Genomic DNA, 20190 nt, shown 5'->3' on the forward strand with positions numbered 1-20190 from the left:
AAACCCACTCATATCGCGCGCTGGCCAAGGGCTTGCGTGCTCATCGCTGGCGCCAACCATATACGATGATCTCGGCTGAGTGGTTTTGGCAAACGTCTTGTGGCCAGGTTGCTGCACATGATGAAATGCACTAGGGGCGCATCCATGAAGCTGCTGCTCGGCAGGGTCGATTTGTTGAAGGCAGACGATGGAGTCCATCGACGATAGATGCATGGTGTAATGTACGCGTCGTGGAAGCGCGGTACGTCTCAGCGCGCCATGGCCAAGCTAATAGATGTGCCGTTCATGGTATAGACTGGGCAAGACGGAAACGAGTCGTTGGGGCTCGTATATTCGTGTAATGGTGAGGAAAGCGGTGCCGAGTATCGTCCGTCCCTTCCGTACTACGCCCCCCTCCAGCCGACCGTGGAAGGAGCTATTGCCCTTTCTGCGCCAAAATAGTCACCATCAATCTCCACACGACGGTCAAGACGCTCGGTCAGACGGGATCGCTGTTGAACATGTACGAAGGTACTGGCACTGCAGGCGATGATGCACAGCGGCGAAGTTAGTTTCGATAGAGCCATGACTATTGCAGCGCGGTGGAGGACCATGGGCGGTCGTATCACGCGTATCAGCGAATCGCCAGCCGAGTCGTCCAGGCATCCCGAGCCTCCCGTTGGCATGGAGCGAAGGGGCGTGTTTGAGATGTCGCTCCTCACACCGACATCGTACCGATGCTATAGCTTGACGAGTGGTGGATGGCTACTAACAAGCATCTGGAATGCATCCATGCTTGGTGATTGCAAGCGTTTGCCATCCATGTGTTATGTAGACGCGATTACGTGGGCAGCTCTTTTTTTGCAAGTGAGTGACGGACCGAGGAAAGCGCGACGGGCACCCCCTGCACATGTACGTATGACGGCGCTCGCTTTGCTAAGCTCCACCGTTCCATCAACAACCTCATTGCATTGCGAAGCAGGATCACCGGCGGCACAGACTCTGCTCAGTGCTATCGATAGATTACGGGCTGCGTATCCCTTGCTGCTCTGGCCATATTTCCGTCACGGTTTCACGGTTAGCGCTGCTAGCCAAGCAGGCGACTCGATAAGCAATCATGCTTCACGACGCCGGTGCTAGTTGGACGGGTCAGCAATGGCAACCTTGGAACTGGACGTCGTTTGCAAGATTTGCCAGACATGCAACACAGGCGTCCGGGACAGGTGGATGCACCAAGCAAGCCGCATGCCCAAGCAGCAGCTATGGCCAGCCTGATTGATGGGCAGCGTGATGGAATGCAGAATGCAGCAACTGAGGCGCGCGCAATAGCCCGATTCGTGTTTCGTCAGGGGCGTTGCAAAATGACGGTTCTGCAGTGCAGATTGCCTCAACTTGGATTGCACGCAACACATGGCCGGCCTCAATAACAACAGTTCGTCTAGCGTCGGGGGTGCATCATACTTGCCATTCGCCGGAAGCATCGGAACCGAGGGCTGCAGCGGTCGAGCTCCACATGATTGGAAGTCACGAAGCAAAATCATCTGCAAAAAAAAAAAGAGGATTGAAGATCAGCAGCACTCGCTCAAACTTCAGCATGGGAAGCTTCGCGGAGGACAGGGTTCGGGCTCGGATGTAGAGCATGCTTAGGGAAAGGTAAGACGGCGATTTGGCTAGGGCGGGCTGGCTGGGCGACTGGTTCGTGTCGCTTCCTCGTCTGGCAGCACAGCGCCGTCGTCTGCCAGTCTCGCCAGTTCGCTATGCTTGCGCTTGCATCAGCGTGCCTGTGTGCTTTTTAGATGCCTGAGGGCGGCAAGCTGGCAGCAGTTGGTCAAACACGGCATGGGCGGAACGCTGCACGCGTAAAGTGCCCTTCCAGACCGCCTGGCGCTGGTGGAGGGTGATTAGGATAGCGATTATTCATGGATGGCTGCCGCTTACGGCAATTCCTGCTGCTGGCAAAGTTTGGATGTGGCAGACAGCGGCCTTCATTCGTGGTGTATGCTCCGCCTTGGCGGGTGCAGGTGGCCGCGATGCGTAAGGGATCTCACATTCTCTGATCAGTCGTCGTGTCTGAGACGGCAGCGCTCCGGGGAGGCAGCAGGCCTACCATGTAGGCTGCAGGTCGTTGATGAGGCCCACCAGCGCTATCGTTTCTTCGTTTGTGGCCGGATGGTGTCCCACTGTCGCAGTGCGCACTGGGAAGGTCGTGTGTGGTGGGGTGGAAGATGGCTGAAGCCCCTCTGGACGCGCACTATGCATCGCCTGCGAATGAGGGGGCGCCAATCAGACGGGTCGGGAGCGCTGAGGCTGTATCGCGCGGCGCAGCTGGTACTGGGGTGGTTTGGCGCAGGGATTGATTATTCACGTCGCTCGTGCTGTACTTGTTGTAGTAGTATGTAATTAGCCCGCGCGGCTTGGCTGCTAGCAGCGTCGGTCGCTCCTGTCCTCGCGGCGAACCCCCGGTCGCGGTTGCTTTGTGCTGGGGGCCGTGCGCCCCTAGCTCCTTCCAGGCGCGGTTGATGTCAGAGCGCGGCTTCTCCTTCTGGGTCCTGGATCAGCCTCTTGGGGCGTTCCTCCTACCCTGCTCGCTCCTGCCTGGAACCTTCCGAGCCTTCACGACTCCGTGTGTGTGAATTACCTATGTTTTATTCAAGTCCAACGGCCATGCCAGCGTGCGGGCCCCCGATAATCCGCCTCCCTACAGTCACAATCAATCACTCACCACTACCACCACCACTACCCACACCCAACACCAAGCCGCTCACGGCATAGCACCATCCGCAAAGGACGCTCACCGGGCCTGACGTCTCTTTATTGTGTCCCTCTGCACCCTCCTTTGCCAAACCCTCACCTCCTACAAGCCTAGTTGCAAGCGTCGTTGCCGTGCACCGGATTCTGCCTGGCGTTGATTGGCCTAGTCCATCCTGCTCCTGCTCCCCATCCATACCTGGCCATTGTCAACACCATCCTTCCAGACCAAGGTTGAGGCAAAATAGTAGCGTGCAAACAATAGCTGCCCGGACATGACCGCCTGTTGCCATTGACGTCGCCGCCGTTTTCATCATTCACCTTGTCCTCTCCACCTGGTCTCTTGCCGTCCATATGCTCGAGCTACAGCTCCCTCACCCAATGCCTCACGCCCTGCCGCGGGAGCCTCCCTTCAACCCGTATGCCACGGCACCTCGCAGCTCCTCAAAGCTCGACTCCACGATGCACCTTCCCTACCCGAGCATCTCCAATAACTATGAGCACGACCCGCTACGAACAGCCCCAAGAGCTCCCCTCACACCCCCGGACCTCCCGGGCTCAGCAGTGAGGGTAGTTTCACTTCCACCAAACCAGGGTGCCGGGCATCAGTACGGCTACCAGCTGCCTGCTATTGGCAACTCCAGATCAGTGGCTGCTGCAAGAAGTCCTAGTCCACCAAGACAAGCACCGCAAGCACAAGAGATGGCCCAGACACCGAGAAAGAAGTACACCATATCGCCAAACCTGAAGATACCACCAACCATCAGCACGCCGCAAGAGGGTCTCCCTCAACTGGCAGCAGAGGTAATTTGACATCCTCCCACCCTTGGTTCTGAAACTGACTCACCAGGTGACATGTCTCTTCTGGTTCGAGAGCTCAACAACTCTCAAGCAAGTACTCGAGACCGCCTCGCCACGCCAGCCTATGCAGCCTCTCGTTCCTGACGCACATCCCACAACTGGATTCAGAAAGTGGGTAGCAACTATCTTGACCACTACGCAGGTTGCTCAAAATGTCATTCTTCTGGCATTACTTTTCATATACAGGCTGAAGCTGACCAACCCCACGGTCAAGGGGAAGCCCGGTAGCGAGTATCGTTTACTGACTGTAGCTCTTATGCTGGGCAACAAATTTCTCGATGACAACACATACACCAACAAGACATGGGCCGAGGTCTCGGGTATCTCGGTGCAGGAGGTGCACATCATGGAGGTCGAATTTCTTAGCAACATGCGATACAGCTTGTTCACGTCCAAGGAGAAGTGGAATGAGTGGCACGGCATCCTGGGCAAGTTTGGCACATTCTTTGATCGAGCATCTAAGATTCCAGCATCGGGTGCTGTAAGCCCAGTTGGCCCCCAGAACATGCTCGGCCTACCACAAACCTACGCTCCGTCACCGCCCATTCAACAGCAAACGTCACCACCAACTTCGATGATGTACTCGCCAAACCACATGGCATTCTCGAATACCCCGCTTTTACAACCACAGGCCACGTCCGCCACCGTCTCTCCGATTGGTGCTCTGCCAGAATTAGGCCCCATCCAACGTAAACGCAGTGCCGATTACAGCATTGAGCCTCCAACGAAGCGACAGGCCCATGGATTTGCACCTGGTCCTTACAGTAATGCACCTTTAATCCCGACGTTGCAGACGCCTATCAATAGGTCATTCGAGCCACCACCATCCGTAAACCGACTACCTCCTTTACCAAGTCTTTCGATACCTCCACCCCAGCAGATGCCACCTACCCAGTTGAAGAACTGGTCAGATCTTCCTTTGCCGGTCCCTGGTGGACGATCCATGGCCATGGTTTACCCTCCACCCGTCCAATGGCAGCAACCGACTAGCACACCAACTTCATCGGGCCCACCCTCCTACCCTCACAACTACACGCCTTCTACCGACCAGTCCCGACAGATCAGTCCGTATCCCCAGTCAGCTGGTTCTTCACCTGTTGGAAACTATCCCGCAACCGGTTCGAGACAATTATCTCCGTCGCATTTCCTTAATCAACGCCAGTCTCCTTACCGACCGGTCCGCAGCGTGCAGACTCTACTTGTACCCCCACCTTCGACGTCGATCCACAACCCAGCGAGGAACATCGGATACGATCAGATGCAATACCAGCCTTTGGGTCGACCAATGACCGATCGTCGCTCCGGGCTTCTGCCGTACATGGACCGTAGTGCATGGCCTGAGACTAACCAGTTCAACCAACTACCTGTTCCTCAACAACCCATCTTCCGATGAACGGGTATCGCTTACTTTCACGTAACAACTTTACGAACTTTCTGGGCTTGCTTTGATTGCCCATCATTTAGTCCTGAGGACACGATATTTGCTGCGTTCGAGCGTGCATTGCATTGGGTGGTACTTTCAGTGAGCATTTCATTGGTCAATAGATTTGATCATCATTTTCCTTATACTGTCACTGCATCAACAGGCGTTATTGTATATATAGTTGTTTGCCTGGTCGACATATTTAGGCCTTCCTAAGACCGGCTCTGATACGACGGGCGTTTTAAGGACGGCGAAAATGCCTGTGCTTAAGTCACTGGGAATTATCACCCTGTGATAAGTACCCTCAATCCAGGATAACAAAAACTCTAAAGGAGTGAATAATGAAAAAAATTCAAGTATAACTACTTCAAAGCATCGGGTTAACCGTACCTGTATGACTAATTTACTCAGCTCATCTCACAATTTTAGGCAACGTCAATAAGTGCAGTCGCCTGGCATGTATGCAGACCACTTTTCCAGCGTGAAATCTCTGATTGCGGTCTTGGCTGTTCTTCCTATGTAGATCCTGCTTGACTCTGCAATTCATATAATGTTATCTCTGGCTCGATAGTACACAATACTCGGAACGGTGGCGCCCAGTCTCAGAATGAATTAGCATGTTGTTCTCATTGAGTAATATGCGCCTAGATATGCCAAACGAGTTTTGCTAAGTTGAAATAGAATCGTAATGTTTTAACTACGTAGGGTTTGTTTCTCATAACTTTCTTACTTTTCCTTGTCATGAGGGTTGATATTGTAGCTGTCACAACACAAACTGAAAGGATGGTTTTGCTGATACTGATGGACAGAGAAGTCACAATCCTCTTCCAGGGCAGTCGACAGGAGATATCTGCTATGTGAGATGTTAAGTGAGCAGCTCTATCAAAATTCTGGCTTGAGCATGATCTTCTTCTATTTGGCTACATACGCAGGCAATTTTGTGCTTGTGTTTGTAGATATCTTAACGTGGCGACCAAAAGAGGTTACAATTCTTCCTCTGCGTATCAGGACAAGAAACTAAGACTTTATAACAGGATTTGCAGCGATCAGCCTCTATCTCTATATGGTGATTGCGTGTAACTTAGCCGGGTAGTCTTTACGCACACAATACGAGGTCTCTCGTACAGCAGGCCTGACGCGCGCCAAGCCGCTTGCAGGAGCCGCGGTATCGCGTTCGCGGTTCACTCGACTTTGCACACTTTCTTTGTACGCCAACTATCCTGAAAGTCGCCACGATGCCACCACCAAAATCTAAGAAACTCACGGCGCAGCCCGTACGAACGCGCCAATTCGCTGGCAAGCCAACAGCAGCACTTGAACCCGAAGAACGGTCGAGCTCGGAATCAGAATCGGAAGAGGAGCAGCCAAAGCCAAAACCTTTTGCAAAGCCAAAGCCTGCGCCAATCGCATCATCGTTCCCTAAGTCAGCGCTCAAACCCAAACTCGCATCGCGACAAAAATCTGAAGCGGAGCGCAAGGCGATAGAAGATGAGTTCGAGACAGAAAGCGAGGAAGAAGAGGAAGAGGATGGCAGCGGTAGCGAGAGTGGTAGCGGCAGTGAGGATGAATCATCTGAGGAAGAGTCAAGTAGCGAGGACGAAGCACCGAAGAAACTGCTGCGACCAGTGTTTCTCAAGAAGAACGAACGGCACAAAGTGGCGCCCGTCAAATCAGCAGAGGACATAGCAGCAGAAGAGGAGGCGCGGCGACAGGAGCAGAATAGAGCGCTGGTACAAGAGCAGATTGAGCAGCGCATAGCAGAGAAGGCAGCGGGCAAGCGAGACTGGGACGACGACGTCGAAGAGGCCGACATCAACGCCATTGACGACACTGACGGTGTTGATCCCGATGCCGAGTATGCCGCCTGGAAACTTCGCGAACTCAAGCGCATCAAACGCGAACGCCTCGCGATTGAAGAAGCCGAAGCTGAGCGTGCAGAGATCGAGCGCCGTCGCAACCTCTCCGCCGCCGAACGCGAAGCCGAAGACCGCGCTCATATCGAGAAACAACAAGAAGAAAAGGGCGATCGCGGGCAGATGCAGTACATGCAAAAGTACTTCCACAAGGGTGCTTTCTTTACAGATGAGCTAAAGGAACTGGGAGTAGATCGACGGAATCTGATGAATGCGCGCTTCGAGGATGAGACAAATCGAGAGATCCTGCCTGAGTACATGCAAATCAGGGACATGACAAAATTGGGCAAAAAGGGTCGGACAAGGTACAGGGACATGAAGACTGAGGATACAGGCAAATGGGGTGACTTTGGTGATGACCGGCCGCGAAGAGACAAGGGCGACTTCGGCGTGGATGAGAGATTCAGGCCTGATGCTCATGGCGGGAGAGACCGGGATAGGGAGGGGCCTTCAGGTGCAAACGCAAAACCGCTCGGTGAGAGGAAGAGATTTGGAGATGACCACGATCGGGACAGCAAGCGACCGAAGATGGAAGAACGGGCTTGAGGGATATCATCATTTGGCGTTTACAGCATTGGGCGGCGTACTATCATCTACGCAATATCATACCCACCGACTCCGATTGTCGGTTCATTATTCTTCACGAACCCTCTCATACACCCCCCGTCCTTTAACATCTCCGTCTGCCATGGCACGCGCGTCTTCCCTCCCCTTCTCGACGTCCAATCGCCACAAAAGTGGTGCTGGTAGCACTACCAATACAGCCAGGAAGATGAAGGCAGGGCGTATCGTACCCGCCTGGTCAACAATCCAACCTACGAGAGCTGGACCGAAAGCACTGCTACCCTTGTCTGTAACAGCATATAATGCAAAGAACGCGGCCTCACTGCCTTCTGGAATCAATGGAGCATATACAGACCGCGCATACGATGATATACCACCCATGACAATTCCATGAATAATGGCGATGGGGTAAATCTCCCATGCTTTCTGCAAACCAATAAACCCCAAGCTCTTGAACAGGGGGATGAATCCGAGTAATCCGTATAATGGGATAATTTCCATGCCCGCTACACAACACAGCAGTACCGTCTTTGGCTGTAATCCATAGCGCCTCTGTACATGCGGCCATGCGAATGCGCCTATGATGCCTGATCCGATGGACGTTATGGATAATAGTGCGATAGCGATAGTACCCATATTTAGCTCTGTGCGTGCGAAGAGGACCGCAGTTCCAGATATTGTTGCTACTGCATCTGAAAGCAGGAACCACGATATCAGAAAGAGCAATGTCTGTCGTAGTCTTATCGCTCTCCTGAGTGTTCCCCAGAAGCTACGCAAAGAAAAGGACGTGTAGAACAAGAACGTGCGCAATTTCGACGGCTCCCCTCCGGAGAAGCTCTGGTTATTCTGGGTGGGCAGCGGTGGACCTGGTCTCGGACGCAACCACAATAATGTTGGAATAGAGAAGATGGCCCACCATAGGCCGACCATGAATAGGATAACTCGAATGGAGAGACTAGGCGAGGTTTTCGAAAGGCTGGTTTTGCTGAAGAGATAGATTATCAAGATAGCCAAAACCTGTACGAAGACGGCGGACATGTAGCCATACCCCACGCCTTTACTTGAGATTTGCGCACTTCGCTCTAAATCCCGCTTCAATCGATTTGGGTCCATGTGGTGAGCAGACGAAGGAGGTCCACTGGTGGGATTCTGTTGGTTCTGTTCCAAGAGATTCAGGGACTCCAGCTCGACGTCTGACGCTGAATCAGATGTGAATGATTTTCCGGAGGTGTTGTTATCTGGGTGGTTGGCGACGAGTAGCGGTAGGAATGCGTTTAGCAACACGAATGAACAGCCTAGACTTGAAACACCAACGATTACTAGGATTGGAGCCAAGTAATATAGTGATGGCGAGATGAAAATGAAGAGACAACTTGCTAGTGCGCCCATGTATGATGTGAACATGAGCATCTTCTTGCGGTACGGGCCTAGCGATAATGTTAGTGATTATCGAATCATTGGACACTGTGTGCTAATATTTACCATGATCAGCGAAGGAACTAAAACATATCAAGACCACAGCTTGAAGTAACACAGCGGTAGAGAAGGTGTACATCGCAAAACTGCTCGTTGACATATCTCTTCCAAGATATCTCACCATGCATTGCTCAGAGTCTCCTCCTTCGGCCTTCTGGCCTGCGTTTTCGCGTATCCGGAGTCTTCCGGAAGCGGAATGATCAACACACGGTGTTGAATGATCGGAGAAGAAAACGCCATTCTCTCTGGCCAATTGCTCGAGAATCACTGGGAGAAACGCACCCTAGTATTTTGAGCAAAAAATCCTAACAAAGGAGGTGCGTTTGTGTTTGGTGAAGGAGAGGACTATGACGTACCACTGCGACTACAGCGAAGACTTCGGCTGCGATTGGATAAGCATACCAAGCTTTCAATTCGCGGTCGGTAGTAGGACTCGTGTCTTCGCCTTCATATCTATCGGTGCGCGATATCGATATGAGCGTTTCGTCATCATCCAAGTCGAAGGACATGTTTGTTTGTTGTTAGAGTTATGGAGTGCGGCATTGAATAGAGGTTTGTAAGACTGTTGCCGGATCCCGATGTGGTGCCGGGTTCTTGCCGAGTGGGTCGGAAATGGGTGGGGCGGTATCGAACAATGAAGATTATGTCAGAGCACTCTCACTTTTGGTTGGGAAGCTGCGTTTCACTTTCCACAGTACATCTCGACTCATTCGAAACACCAGTTCCAAAAGCATGCTCTAGAGTCCTAACCAGATAGGGGGGTTGGCCTGATGGCGCGGCTCAATAACGCGTTACATCATCGACTTCCCATTAGCGTCATGAAACCGGCTGCAAGCTTTCCATATAGGTCTTTGGCCGCCAGAGCGATGCGCTGTTTGAGACGCGCGTATGAGCTTGATCAGTAATATCTATCTGACGGTTGGATCTAATGCCTGATCATGCCAGTCACCTTGCGAAGCCGTCGAGTAGCTTCCAATGCCCCGCAAGAGAAGCGAAAGACCAAAGTCGCGCCTAAGGCGCGCAAAACTCCAACGAGGACATCTACTCGGATAGACACCGAAGACCACCCAGCGGTGATACCAGAACCGCCAGACTTCCCTTTTCAGCTTCAGCCTGCAAAATATGGACTTATCCAGGAGCGGGTATGCGACAGCCTGTACGCATTAGTAGTCCAAGTGATCCTATGGAATCAAACGCGTGGCCAAATGGCACGCCCAGTTCTTTTCAAGATACTCGCAGCCTACCCTTCGCCAAATGAGCTGTCCGCCGCATCTCTCGAAGACTTAACCACAATGCTACAACCGATTGGCCTCCATCGAATTCGAGCGGCTCGCCTTATAGCACTAGCGAAAACCTGGCTCTCGGCTCCTCCGTGCAAAGAACGAAGGTACAGGAGGTTACATTACCCCAATCATGGTTGTGGTGCCGATGTTAAGCCAGGAGAGATTTTAGGGCCTGATGATGAAAGAGAAGGCTGGGAGATTGCGCATCTGCCTGGTATGGGCGCCTATGCACTCGATAGCTATCGCATCTTCTATCGCGACAGATTGAGGGGTATCGCACCTGTGGATGGGATCGAGCCTGAATGGAAAAGAGTTGTACCGACGGATAAGGAATTAATACCATATCTGAAATGGAGGCGAGAAAAAGATTGTTGACGGCTCCAACATACAATATCTCGGAACGTTAGGCCTCGGAGAAGTAGTAGCTTATTGGGTGCTAGTCTGCGCACTCCGCATATTGGATATGTTTTCGCATACCGACGAACAAATCAGCATCATTGTTACCCCGCAAGAAGATTCGTCCAAGAAAACAGAAAGTGGCCCGCATCAACCCAACCCAAAAAAGCAGATGTCTCACTTGTCTGACCACCTGGACATACTAGCGCGCTGATGAACTCGCAAGGTTGCTAACGTAGAAGCTGTGCGACGTTAGAGAAACCAGTAAGCGACACATATTGATGGCGTTGGACGCAAGGCGTACGCCCGGTTAGACTTCCAGTGAGGCTAAGATTTCCCAACAACACAATTGCTTTTTCAAATTCAGGTACGGCCGTAGGAGCGGTACATGCGATCCATAGTCGACACATCAATTGCTGCGACGTTGTACAGAATCTTCTCACTACTACGCCGCAATGAGAAAACAAGAAATATCCTACGAAGCGGAGTCGCAGCCTAAAAGCTGCAAGGTTATTGGATTTTACGTCCGGATCCCGCTCACACTGGTGTCTGGTCCGGAAGCTGTACTTACAGTGAGAAGTGTGCCGGGAAAGCGCTTTTAGTCCACACGACTACCTAAAGCCGCATACAAAACTCAAACATGGATATCGAAAAAGCTACCAGTGCCCAGACGATCTTGGCTCCAGTCGACATCAATATTGCCCACGATGAGCAGGCTCGGATAAATGCTAGACCTGATACCATCGCAGTAGGACCTGCTACAGCGCCTGGCATCGCAACATGGAGACTCGTGTCGTTATATGGCAGGTAAGTTATTAAATCTGGCTTTAATAGCCTTGATCTGACGGCCTACCGTCTAGTGTCTGTATTGGGCTCTTCTTATCGTTCTTGGACACATCGATCATCGCAACTGCAATCTACACAATTAGTGTAGAATTCCACTCATTATCCAAGGTCAATTGGATTGCCTTGTCAGTAAGTGCGCCTGTAAAAACTGTAAGTGAGATATTTAATGACATTGTGTACTCACATCTAGTACACACTTGCCTACGTTGGCTGCACTGCCATCTTTGCCAGCCTCTCCGACGTGATCGGTCGTCGTAACGCCTATGTCGCTGCATTTGTAATCTTCCTCGCTTTCTCACTCGGATGTGGTTTCAGTCAAAGTCTCGACCAGCTCATAGCCATGCGGGCACTACAGGGAGTGGGCGGTTCAGGCTTGTACTCAGTGGGCTTCGTTATTCTTACTGAGATTGCATCGCCGCGTATGTCCAAGATGATCGGTGCTTTGGCAGGAGCCATCATTGCGATGTCTGGCATTCTGGGGCCAGTTCTAGGCGGTGTCATAACGAACTATACGTCTTGGCGCTGGGTCTTCTGGGCGAATGCTCCTGTTGGCATCATCCCGCTTATCCTTTTCATTGGAGCGTGGTCCGAAAACGCTCGGGTCCGAGGTTTCCAGCGCCGCAGTTTCAAGCAGATCGATATCTTAGGTTTCCTTCTCTTGGTTGCTTCTTCTGTACCTTCGGTAATTGCTTTCCAGCAAGCTGGGATCCAGATTCTCTTGGATAGCGCCGTCTGGTCGTCTGCACTTTTCGTTGCTCCACTCGTCGTCGGTGTCCTATGCTTTGTCGCGCTCTTGGCCTGGGAGTGGTTCGTTGCAAGGCGCTGGCCTGACACTGTAGGTGCACTCTTCCCAATACGACTAGCTAAGAACAGAGTCTACATATCAGCAGTGGTCACGACGATGCTGACAGGCTTCCCATATTTCTTCATCATATACTCGCTGCCGACACGGTTCCAGGTGGTCAACGGAAAAAATGCTATTGTGTCGGGCATAGCTCTACTACCAATGCTTGGTGCTTCTGCTATCGGAACGACTATTGCTGGTGCGGCTTCGAGTAAAAGAAACAACACCTTCCCGGTCAACGTCGTCGGTGCTGCTCTTATGCTAGTTGGAGCTGCATCTCTGTCTACACTAGGCAATACTGTGGTTCCGCAAGCTCGAGCCTATGGGCTGCAAGTCTTCCTCGGCTTTGGTTTCGGCCTGACTGTCAGTAATTCAACTTTACTCGCAACCATTGAAGCCGAGCAGCGCGATACAGCGGTCGCACAAGGCATCATGGCTCAGGTGCGTGTGCTAGGGGGAAGTATCGGTATCGCTGCATCAACAGCTATCTTAGGTGTCAAACAGCGTCGGCAGCTTCTAGACCCGATGGTGGTTAGTGTTGCGCAGTTGGGATCACTTGCCAATTCCATGCGTACCCTTTCACCAGACGCGGCCTTCGCCGTTCGCCAAACGTATACAGATGCATTCAACGAGACTCTTGTCGTTTGCTCTGTCGTCAGCGGTGTGGCTCTGCTAGCAAGTCTTGCAGCGTGGCGGAAGCAACCCACAGTTATGAAGATCAGAAAATAAGTTGGGGCAGGTTGCAGCCACAAGGCAAAGCTTACTTCCAGGAAGAGGCTTGAAGGGTATGGAGATGGCTTTGCAAGTCAAAAGATGATCTGTGTGTTCTGCAATACATGCATTCGATGAATACCTATGCTACATACGAAGGCTCGAACCACTGCCGAACCGAGACTCATCTGTTAAGTCAAGGAGAACGCAGCGAACTGCCTGACAACCACCCCCATTTATCTCAGGGCGCAACATCCATCATAGGGACCTGCTCCTCACTTCCCGCTTCCTCCAACATCTCCTTCGTCGGTCCCCTCTGGTTGACTGGAGGCGGCGGCACTGGCTGTCTCTCCGATGGGGTAGGCCTGAGACCTGTATCAAAGATCTCATTCGCAATCCCAATACCAAGCGGCACACCACCAATCGGCAAAAGCCCATCGTGACCCTCCCTTGTACCCATAGTCGTATAACGGATATCCTCGATATTTTGGAACAAGGAAGCGCCGTTGTTGTCTACAGCGTAGACATCCTTTGTCGTCGTGGGGATCAAAATATCCTTGGCGGCCGCAGCATCGAAGCGCCAGTGGACACCGAGAAAGATACGCGAGATTGCGTTCTCGAACATCATCTCCCAGACGGAAGAAAAGTGGCGTAAAACTCGTGTGCGCACGATACCTGGCTGATCAGTAATGGGCGCTTTGGGGTCGTAGTCTTGGCGGAGATCACGGCTCAAGCCGTTGAGCTCTTCGGATACGAAATCGATGGCGATGTTGTCCACTTCATCGTCTTTCCAGTTTCCAACTCGCCCGTTGTAGTAGCGGCGGACCATCTGGAAGACGGCGGCGCCGAATGTGGCGTGACCAGAGGGGTAAGCGGGGAAGGGGGGTTTGAAAGGGATGTCGTCTGTGTTTGTATTTGGGGCGCCGAGAGTAAGCCAGAAAGGGTCGCCACGATCTGGGCGATTTGGGTCGCGCAAGTTATCGTCACGAACACCAGAGAGTGGTCGCCAGAATTCAAATTCCCACTTCTCTTTCCAGGAGAAGATTCCCGCATCAGCAGAAGCTGCGTTGACCAGAGCAAGGAGACGGACAAAGTCTGCGTTGTTAACTTCGCTGCCAGTCAAGTCTTCTTCCTTCTTGTATGTCACTGCGATGCGGCGGACGATCTGGTTGTAAAGTCTAGGTGGCGTGCCGATCAATTTAGGACCATCGTAGGCCCAGAATATGCCTTGAGTTGTCTGGAAGGGGCTGCGCTTGGTGGAGCTGAGACCGGTAGCTCCACCCATGGCAATGACTTGACGAACACTATCGTCATATTCAGCTTGCTCACCAGCAGCAGAACGGATGGCGGGTGGGTCAGCAATCATATGTTCAGTCTGTGTAGCAAAACGCTTAGCAGTCTTGCCATAGAACTAAAAATTCAATGAACGAAGTTAGTGTATGTCTCATATGAAGTTCGTGCAAGAGGGCTTTTACCGGGGCGTGGTACTGGCGGAAAGGCCGCTTAGGACCATCCGGGTTGTTTGCGTCAACGGGAACAAGCTCGACGGGGTGAGTGGGCTCATCGTTGAACTTGTATGGGCCGGGTGTGGGGTGGTAGCCAGCTTGGTCGGTACCTGGAGCGTGGAAGAGTAGGTTGAAGAAAACAGTAGCTACTGCCTTTCCGAATTTGAAACTGTAGGACGCTGTATTTACACCACCGGGTGCATCGATTACTGATTTGTCAATGACATACTGAAGCTGTGCATAGGCGTCATCAGAAATGGTGGCGGGGTTGGGGGTGGTAGGGGGCCTCATGTAAAGCATAGACAGCATAGTAACAGAAGCACCAGCTACCGCCTGGCGGGCATCGTCCGCGCCGTGCAGCTCGGGCAGAGCATAGGCAGGATTGTCGGCACCAGATGTCAAAAAGGTCGGGAAGCTAGAAGAGGGGCAGATGGCGAAGTAGGCATCGTGTACAGCCAACTGGAGCATGCCCAGAGCTCTAGCGGAGATTGGTGGGCCAGTCTGCGGGCCTTTGACGGTATGTGTAACGCGGTTAAGCTCCAAGCCGACATGGTGCCAATACAGAACGTAGTTCGTGTTGTACTCGGCCGGTTCATCAATTTGGGGAAGCGGGATAGGGGTGAATGTTGCCATGATGGATGTTTTGAAGATATGTAGAAGATGCTGGGGTTGTAGTATCGATGATGTGAGCAAGAGTCAGTATGCTTTATACACAACGATACTCAGCTTTCGCGACATTGTCCACGTCTGTCCATACTCGCAGCATTTCCTTTTTCCCAGAAATAACCCAGCTTACCATCAGGTGAACTGTCGTTATGACGTGGAGTTCGCCATATTGAGGCAGACGTAAAGCCAAAATCCAAGCCACGTTCATAGCCAAGCGGTGTGGAGGACCATTGTCGTGGAGTAGAGACACTGCCAAGAATCGATCATGTCCTCCCGCAAGGATCTAGTTGCGGGAAGATCATGCTTCCTGCGAACTACATGCGACGAATGGTGTTGCTGACCAGCGTATTGCTGAAAGGCTGAGATCTCCTGTTGTGAACGGTTGGCGGTCAGATCTGACGTACATTTCAGCTGACAAGGGGGTATTGCCCAGCCTCACGGCCTCTCAACCAATACACCCACATTGCGAGATCCATATCGTGAGATGAACTTACAAGCAGCTGAAACTCCAAGGGTAGATATCGTGACCTCGAAGCCTACTAACGTATTGATGGGCTATGGCGTCGCCGAGCAAAGCCATTGGTGGCAGTGTTTTCCGACCCCGATGATTCGTAATCGATACGAACGCTTTTCAATTCGATCACATGGTTGCATCGATGTTTCTGAAGGTTGAGAGCGTAGAAGATGGCAGAAAAGATATGAGTGGTAGGGCCGAAGTCGAGATAGTAAGGAAATGTTCAGCGATGGGGCTAAGACAAGCTAGCCTGACACAGCCAGATACCATGGGAGCAACATATCGAAGCAATCACCCCACCCATAAAAAGCGGTAGACGCTGAGTGCGGGGAAAGCGTGGCGGATCAGGTATGAATCCACAAGATGCCAAGAAACCTTTTCAGGGTCCAAAGAGGTAAGTCAAGGGGCGGTGCTTCTGAACTCTAAACACATATACCCGGCCTAACATGACAGCTCACCTCAGCTCGATCCGCCACCGATGTCACTTGGTCCGATCCGCAAGTCAGCCTATTTCCTCCTGATGTCAAAGTATGCTGCGGGCGAGTTTTGGTTGGAGAAACGCTAAACATGCTACATGTTCCAAAATTCAAAGAGAATCAACGCGAAGAGATAAGATGGGAGGACATGCAATCATGGACCAGTATTCCCAGCGGATCAAGTAAAGTTGAGACTCATCCTACCTACTAGTATGCCGCAGACGAGATGTATACCAGGCTACCAAATCCACATGGTATTGCCGGGTCCCAGGCCTCATCGGGCGATGGAAAGTGGCTTGTTATTTCGCTTCCTTCAGTAATGCCTCCATGGTAGCGTCCTTCTGACTGACACTTCCGCTTCGCTCTGCAGGCCTGAGCTTGCCGGTTGTTGGGCCTGGGCTGTTCTGAGCAGCGTTCTTCAGCCTCTCGGTATCTTCAGGGTTTGTGTCCTGCTTCTTCACGTCCTTGTCCTCATCATCGCTGTCGCCAAGAGAAAAAGGGTCATGGTCATCGGGCTCTGGGTTGGGCGCAACGGAGGTGAGGGGCTGCCATTTCTTGCCGCTCGATTTGCCCTGGCCGCCCTGGTTGTTGGGTGATGGGTTGCGGTAGAGGGCATCGACTTCGTCAACAGGGCCGCTCTGGGGTGGGGACACGGGTGTGGGCTTGAAGAGGTCGGGGTTTGCGTTTGGACGACTTGACGATCGCGGGCCCGGCCCTGCGACTTGTTAGCGGCGGTTTGCATGCATGGTGGGTCCAACATACCCTCGTTGTCTCTCAGCTCGAGCTTTGCAAAGTCGTCGCCAATGACTCGATTGTCGGCATCGTAGCGGTTGTGGTCTGCCGACCGTCGCTGTTCAGCCGACTTGCGGATGCCATACATCTGATCTGACTGGGAGGGGCCAAAGTTCTGTCTCTGCTGTGGTGGTGGCTGGCGTCCCGTGTACTGCACATTGCCGTACCTGTCGTACTCTTCCATCTCACCGCTGTCAAGCTTCTTGGTGAAGTTGCTGATCCAGTTTGTGACCGTCTTCTGCGTCTCCTTGAATCCTTGTTCGATGTTCTTACGAATCTCGGGGAGGTCGTCTGCCTGGGTGTTAGCGAGCACACATGTATGGATACCGTCTGAGCCTACCATCGAAGAAGCTGTGCTCCCGGTCGGCTTCGCCAGGCCGTTGTCGCTGCGCTTGGCCACGCGATGCATAACCTCGCTGTGCGCCCGGGCCGCCTTGGCTTTGGTAGTGCTGGGCCAGCTGTCGCGCGTACATCTCGTCCTGCTCCAGCTGGCTACGGGGCTGGGGTCGCGGTGGCTGCGGTGGAGGAGCTTCCTCGGCCTTGAAGTTGGGATCCGACATGCCTGCGCTGGTTAGCTATACCCCTCACCCACATGCTAGCAACAGGCAGCCACGTACTCAGCAGCGCGTTGAAGGCAGGCTCGACCTTGCCCCCGCTGGCCACCAGCACCGCCTTGACAACATTGGCGTCGACGCTGGGGAAAGCCTCAATCAGCGTGTTCTGCGCCTGCACTTGGGGGTCCACCGGTCGCGGTGGCTTCTGGGGAGGGATCTCGGTGGCCTCTTCGTTGAAGCGCACGCCGGGCTTGGGCGACTTGGAGCCTGGCGACGGCGATTTGGTGTTGTCCTGCGCCGAGACAGCCGAAGTGTCGTTGTCGTCGTCAAAGTCGAGCTCACGCGCCGTCGTTGGGCTCTCGGGGGGCTGTCGATTATTAGTGGGGGAGCTCCCTTGTAGTTGCTATTTGGCTCGCCTTGTCAGTGCTGGTTTTCTCAGACATGTTGGCTGTAGTGCTTCGTCTGGTGCGTCTGGTGCGTCTATGTCGAGTGTATTGCTGTCTGTATGGGGCAAGTCGCGCCTGTTGAAGCTCTGGGCTCGTGATAGCCGCGCAGTGACCGTGGCTTGGAATGTTCCGCCGCCACTGATGACGTTTCGCGCCAAGTGGGGCTCCATCAACCAAGTCGCCCAAGACCCCAACTGTCTATAGCATTCACCTCCATCCCAGCTCTGCCACGACAGTCGCCCTCTGCACGACGCTGCACTCACGTGAACAAAATTGACACGCCTGTTTCAGCTGCTTTCCAACAATCATACTCATCAATGCTATGTCTAGGCCGGTAACCCCTCATTTGGGTACCTGCATATCGGTGCGACCTTGGAACCTGCACTTCGCCAGCCGATCTTGTGTGAGCAAAAAGCTCTCAGGAAACCAATCCGGTGCTTTACTCTTGTGGCCAGTTCCCATCATCTTCACCAGCGCCTCCGCCGACTTGAGACACAGCACCATCCCATGACCGTTGAAGCCTGCAGATATCCACATACCCTTCTTGCCCGGCACCTCGCCTACAAATGGTCGTCCATCGGCTGTAGCACCCATTATGCCTGTCCACTCCTGTGCCACACGGCGCGCTTCTTCTTCTTTAGACGCTTCACCCCAGTTCTCAGCACTAAAATATCCAGCCAAGCTCTCGTGGAGATATTTGGAGATCTCTGGGTTCAAATTACCATCGTCAACTGTCCCGTACTCGCTTGGGCCGGCTGCAGGAAGACGACCTAAGCCACCGCCAATAACTATGTGCTGCCCACCATTCGGTAACGGCCGCGGAATCATGTACTCATAGCCGTCACGATAGATGAACGAGTACGTTGTCGGTAGCGGACTTGGAAGCTTTGTTGCCGTTCCTGGTCGTTGTGCGGTGATTTGTCCGCGCATTGGTACGATAGCGCCTTGAAGCTCTTTCATGACATAGGGTGTGTAGCCGTTGGTTGCGATGATGACATTTCCTGTTGTGACAGTGTTGTGCTGGCTGAAAACATCCCAACGAGTACCAGTCTCGCTATTTGATTTTGCTGACGGGCAAATATCATGCACTGGCGTATTTGTGCACAAGTGCAGTCCTTTCTCAACGCACTCTTTTAATAACCCGGTTGTAAACTGGTATGCGTGTATTCGTCCAGCTAGGTACTCAAAGGCGCCTTGAAGCTGCTCTTCTGACGAGACTGTGGGATTGCTGTTCTTTGCTGCAACGGAGAACTTATTCTGGATATCCGCGACTTCCTCATGTATTTGGTACCATGCCATCTTTCCCACTTCCTTCTCATGCTCGTCTGCGTCAGCTCGCAGCATCTGAATGGCCAACTTTCCCGCCTCGAAAGTGGGTTTGTCGTAGATGAGATCGACCGTATTGCACAACGTACTCTCGCACTTCAAGCCCAGGTCCTTTGCCATGCTATGCGTCTCGACTATGTTAGCATACTCTAATCTCGCAATCTTCAGTGCCTCTACTTTGCCAAACTCTTGGGCATGATGCGTGTAGCTGCGATAGCTTGCCGCTTTCGTGTGCCCACCATTGCGACCTGTCGCACCTGAGCATATCTCACGTGCCTCCAACATCACTACCCGCGCATTAGGCAAAGCGTTCAGAATGTTATAGGCGATTGCCGTGCCGGAGATACCAGACCCGATAATGGCATAGTCGTAGGCTTGTGTACCCTTATCCACCTCAGGTTCAATGATATTTGCAAAAGGCGACTTTGGGTTGTGCCAGTATGAAGACAATGGTGTCGTGATAGGTGGCGCAACGGGGATGCGCGCTCGTTCTTCCATGATTGCTTTTGATTAAAGATAAGTGTAGATAAGTTGGAGAATACGATGATCAAAAGTCCTCTTTGAGATACGCAGGAACCCTCGGAGCTAAATACATGAAGTTGATAGAGATGGGCGAAGACGACGTGATATCGTAAAAGTGGGGCGCTTGTCGGCTGTACATGCTACTTTAGGGGATATGTTACTTCCCGACTTGTCTACTGTACAACCGTGGCTAGGTGTTGACTGCCCAAGCATGTGGTTTTCAAAGCTTGAGATTCACGATAGCAATTGCACAAGTTGTGATATTCTAGTAGATGACGGTAAAGAAGTGCAGAGAGACTGTCCAAGTGGAGCAGTCGCCTTTTCTTCCTCAGCGCTTATTGGCGG

At 52.5% G+C, this 20190-nt stretch overlaps 6 protein-coding genes across 6 annotated transcripts; 3 read left to right on the top strand and 3 right to left on the bottom strand.

Annotated features, from left to right (window-relative positions):
* Positions 1-3108: 3108 nt before the first annotated feature.
* Positions 3109-7470, top strand: GT037_002433 (cyclin pho80-like protein; the record flags this gene model as incomplete). Its single annotated transcript, XM_038927480.1, has 3 exons — positions 3109-3531; positions 3578-4902; positions 6159-7470. The coding sequence occupies 3 exons, from the start codon at positions 3109-3111 to the stop codon at positions 7468-7470; spliced, it is 3060 nt and encodes a 1019-aa protein (XP_038790772.1).
* An 87-nt stretch (positions 7471-7557) lies between these two features.
* GT037_002434 (autophagy-related protein 22-1) lies at positions 7558-9473 on the bottom strand (the record flags this gene model as incomplete). Its single annotated transcript, XM_038927481.1, has 3 exons — positions 7558-8915; positions 8971-9247; positions 9321-9473. 3 exons carry the CDS (start codon positions 9471-9473, stop codon positions 7558-7560), a joined length of 1788 nt encoding a protein of 595 aa, XP_038790773.1.
* Positions 9474-9902: 429 nt separating this feature from the next.
* Positions 9903-10622, top strand: GT037_002435 (dna glycosylase; the record flags this gene model as incomplete). The annotated part of the gene is made up of 1 exon (XM_038927482.1): positions 9903-10622. The coding sequence occupies one exon, from the start codon at positions 9903-9905 to the stop codon at positions 10620-10622; it is 720 nt and encodes a 239-aa protein (XP_038790774.1).
* Positions 10623-11283: 661 nt separating this feature from the next.
* On the top strand, positions 11284-13062 carry GT037_002436 (mfs multidrug transporter-like protein; the record flags this gene model as incomplete). Its single annotated transcript, XM_038927483.1, has 3 exons — positions 11284-11450; positions 11504-11618; positions 11680-13062. The coding sequence occupies 3 exons, from the start codon at positions 11284-11286 to the stop codon at positions 13060-13062; spliced, it is 1665 nt and encodes a 554-aa protein (XP_038790775.1).
* A 223-nt stretch (positions 13063-13285) lies between these two features.
* Positions 13286-15182, bottom strand: GT037_002437 (vanadium chloroperoxidase; the record flags this gene model as incomplete). Its single annotated transcript, XM_038927484.1, has 2 exons — positions 13286-14455; positions 14520-15182. 2 exons carry the CDS (start codon positions 15180-15182, stop codon positions 13286-13288), a joined length of 1833 nt encoding a protein of 610 aa, XP_038790776.1.
* Positions 15183-16504: 1322 nt separating this feature from the next.
* On the bottom strand, positions 16505-19821 carry GT037_002438 (fad dependent oxidoreductase-like protein; the record flags this gene model as incomplete). Its single annotated transcript, XM_038927485.1, has 5 exons — positions 16505-16920; positions 16968-17288; positions 17338-17559; positions 17615-17918; positions 18352-19821. The coding sequence occupies 5 exons, from the start codon at positions 19819-19821 to the stop codon at positions 16505-16507; spliced, it is 2733 nt and encodes a 910-aa protein (XP_038790777.1).
* Positions 19822-20190: the final 369 nt, after the last annotated feature.

Source organism: Alternaria burnsii (genome assembly GCF_013036055.1).
Source record: "Alternaria burnsii strain CBS107.38 chromosome Unknown 750, whole genome shotgun sequence".
NCBI classification, from domain to species: Eukaryota; Fungi; Ascomycota; class Dothideomycetes; order Pleosporales; family Pleosporaceae; genus Alternaria; species Alternaria burnsii.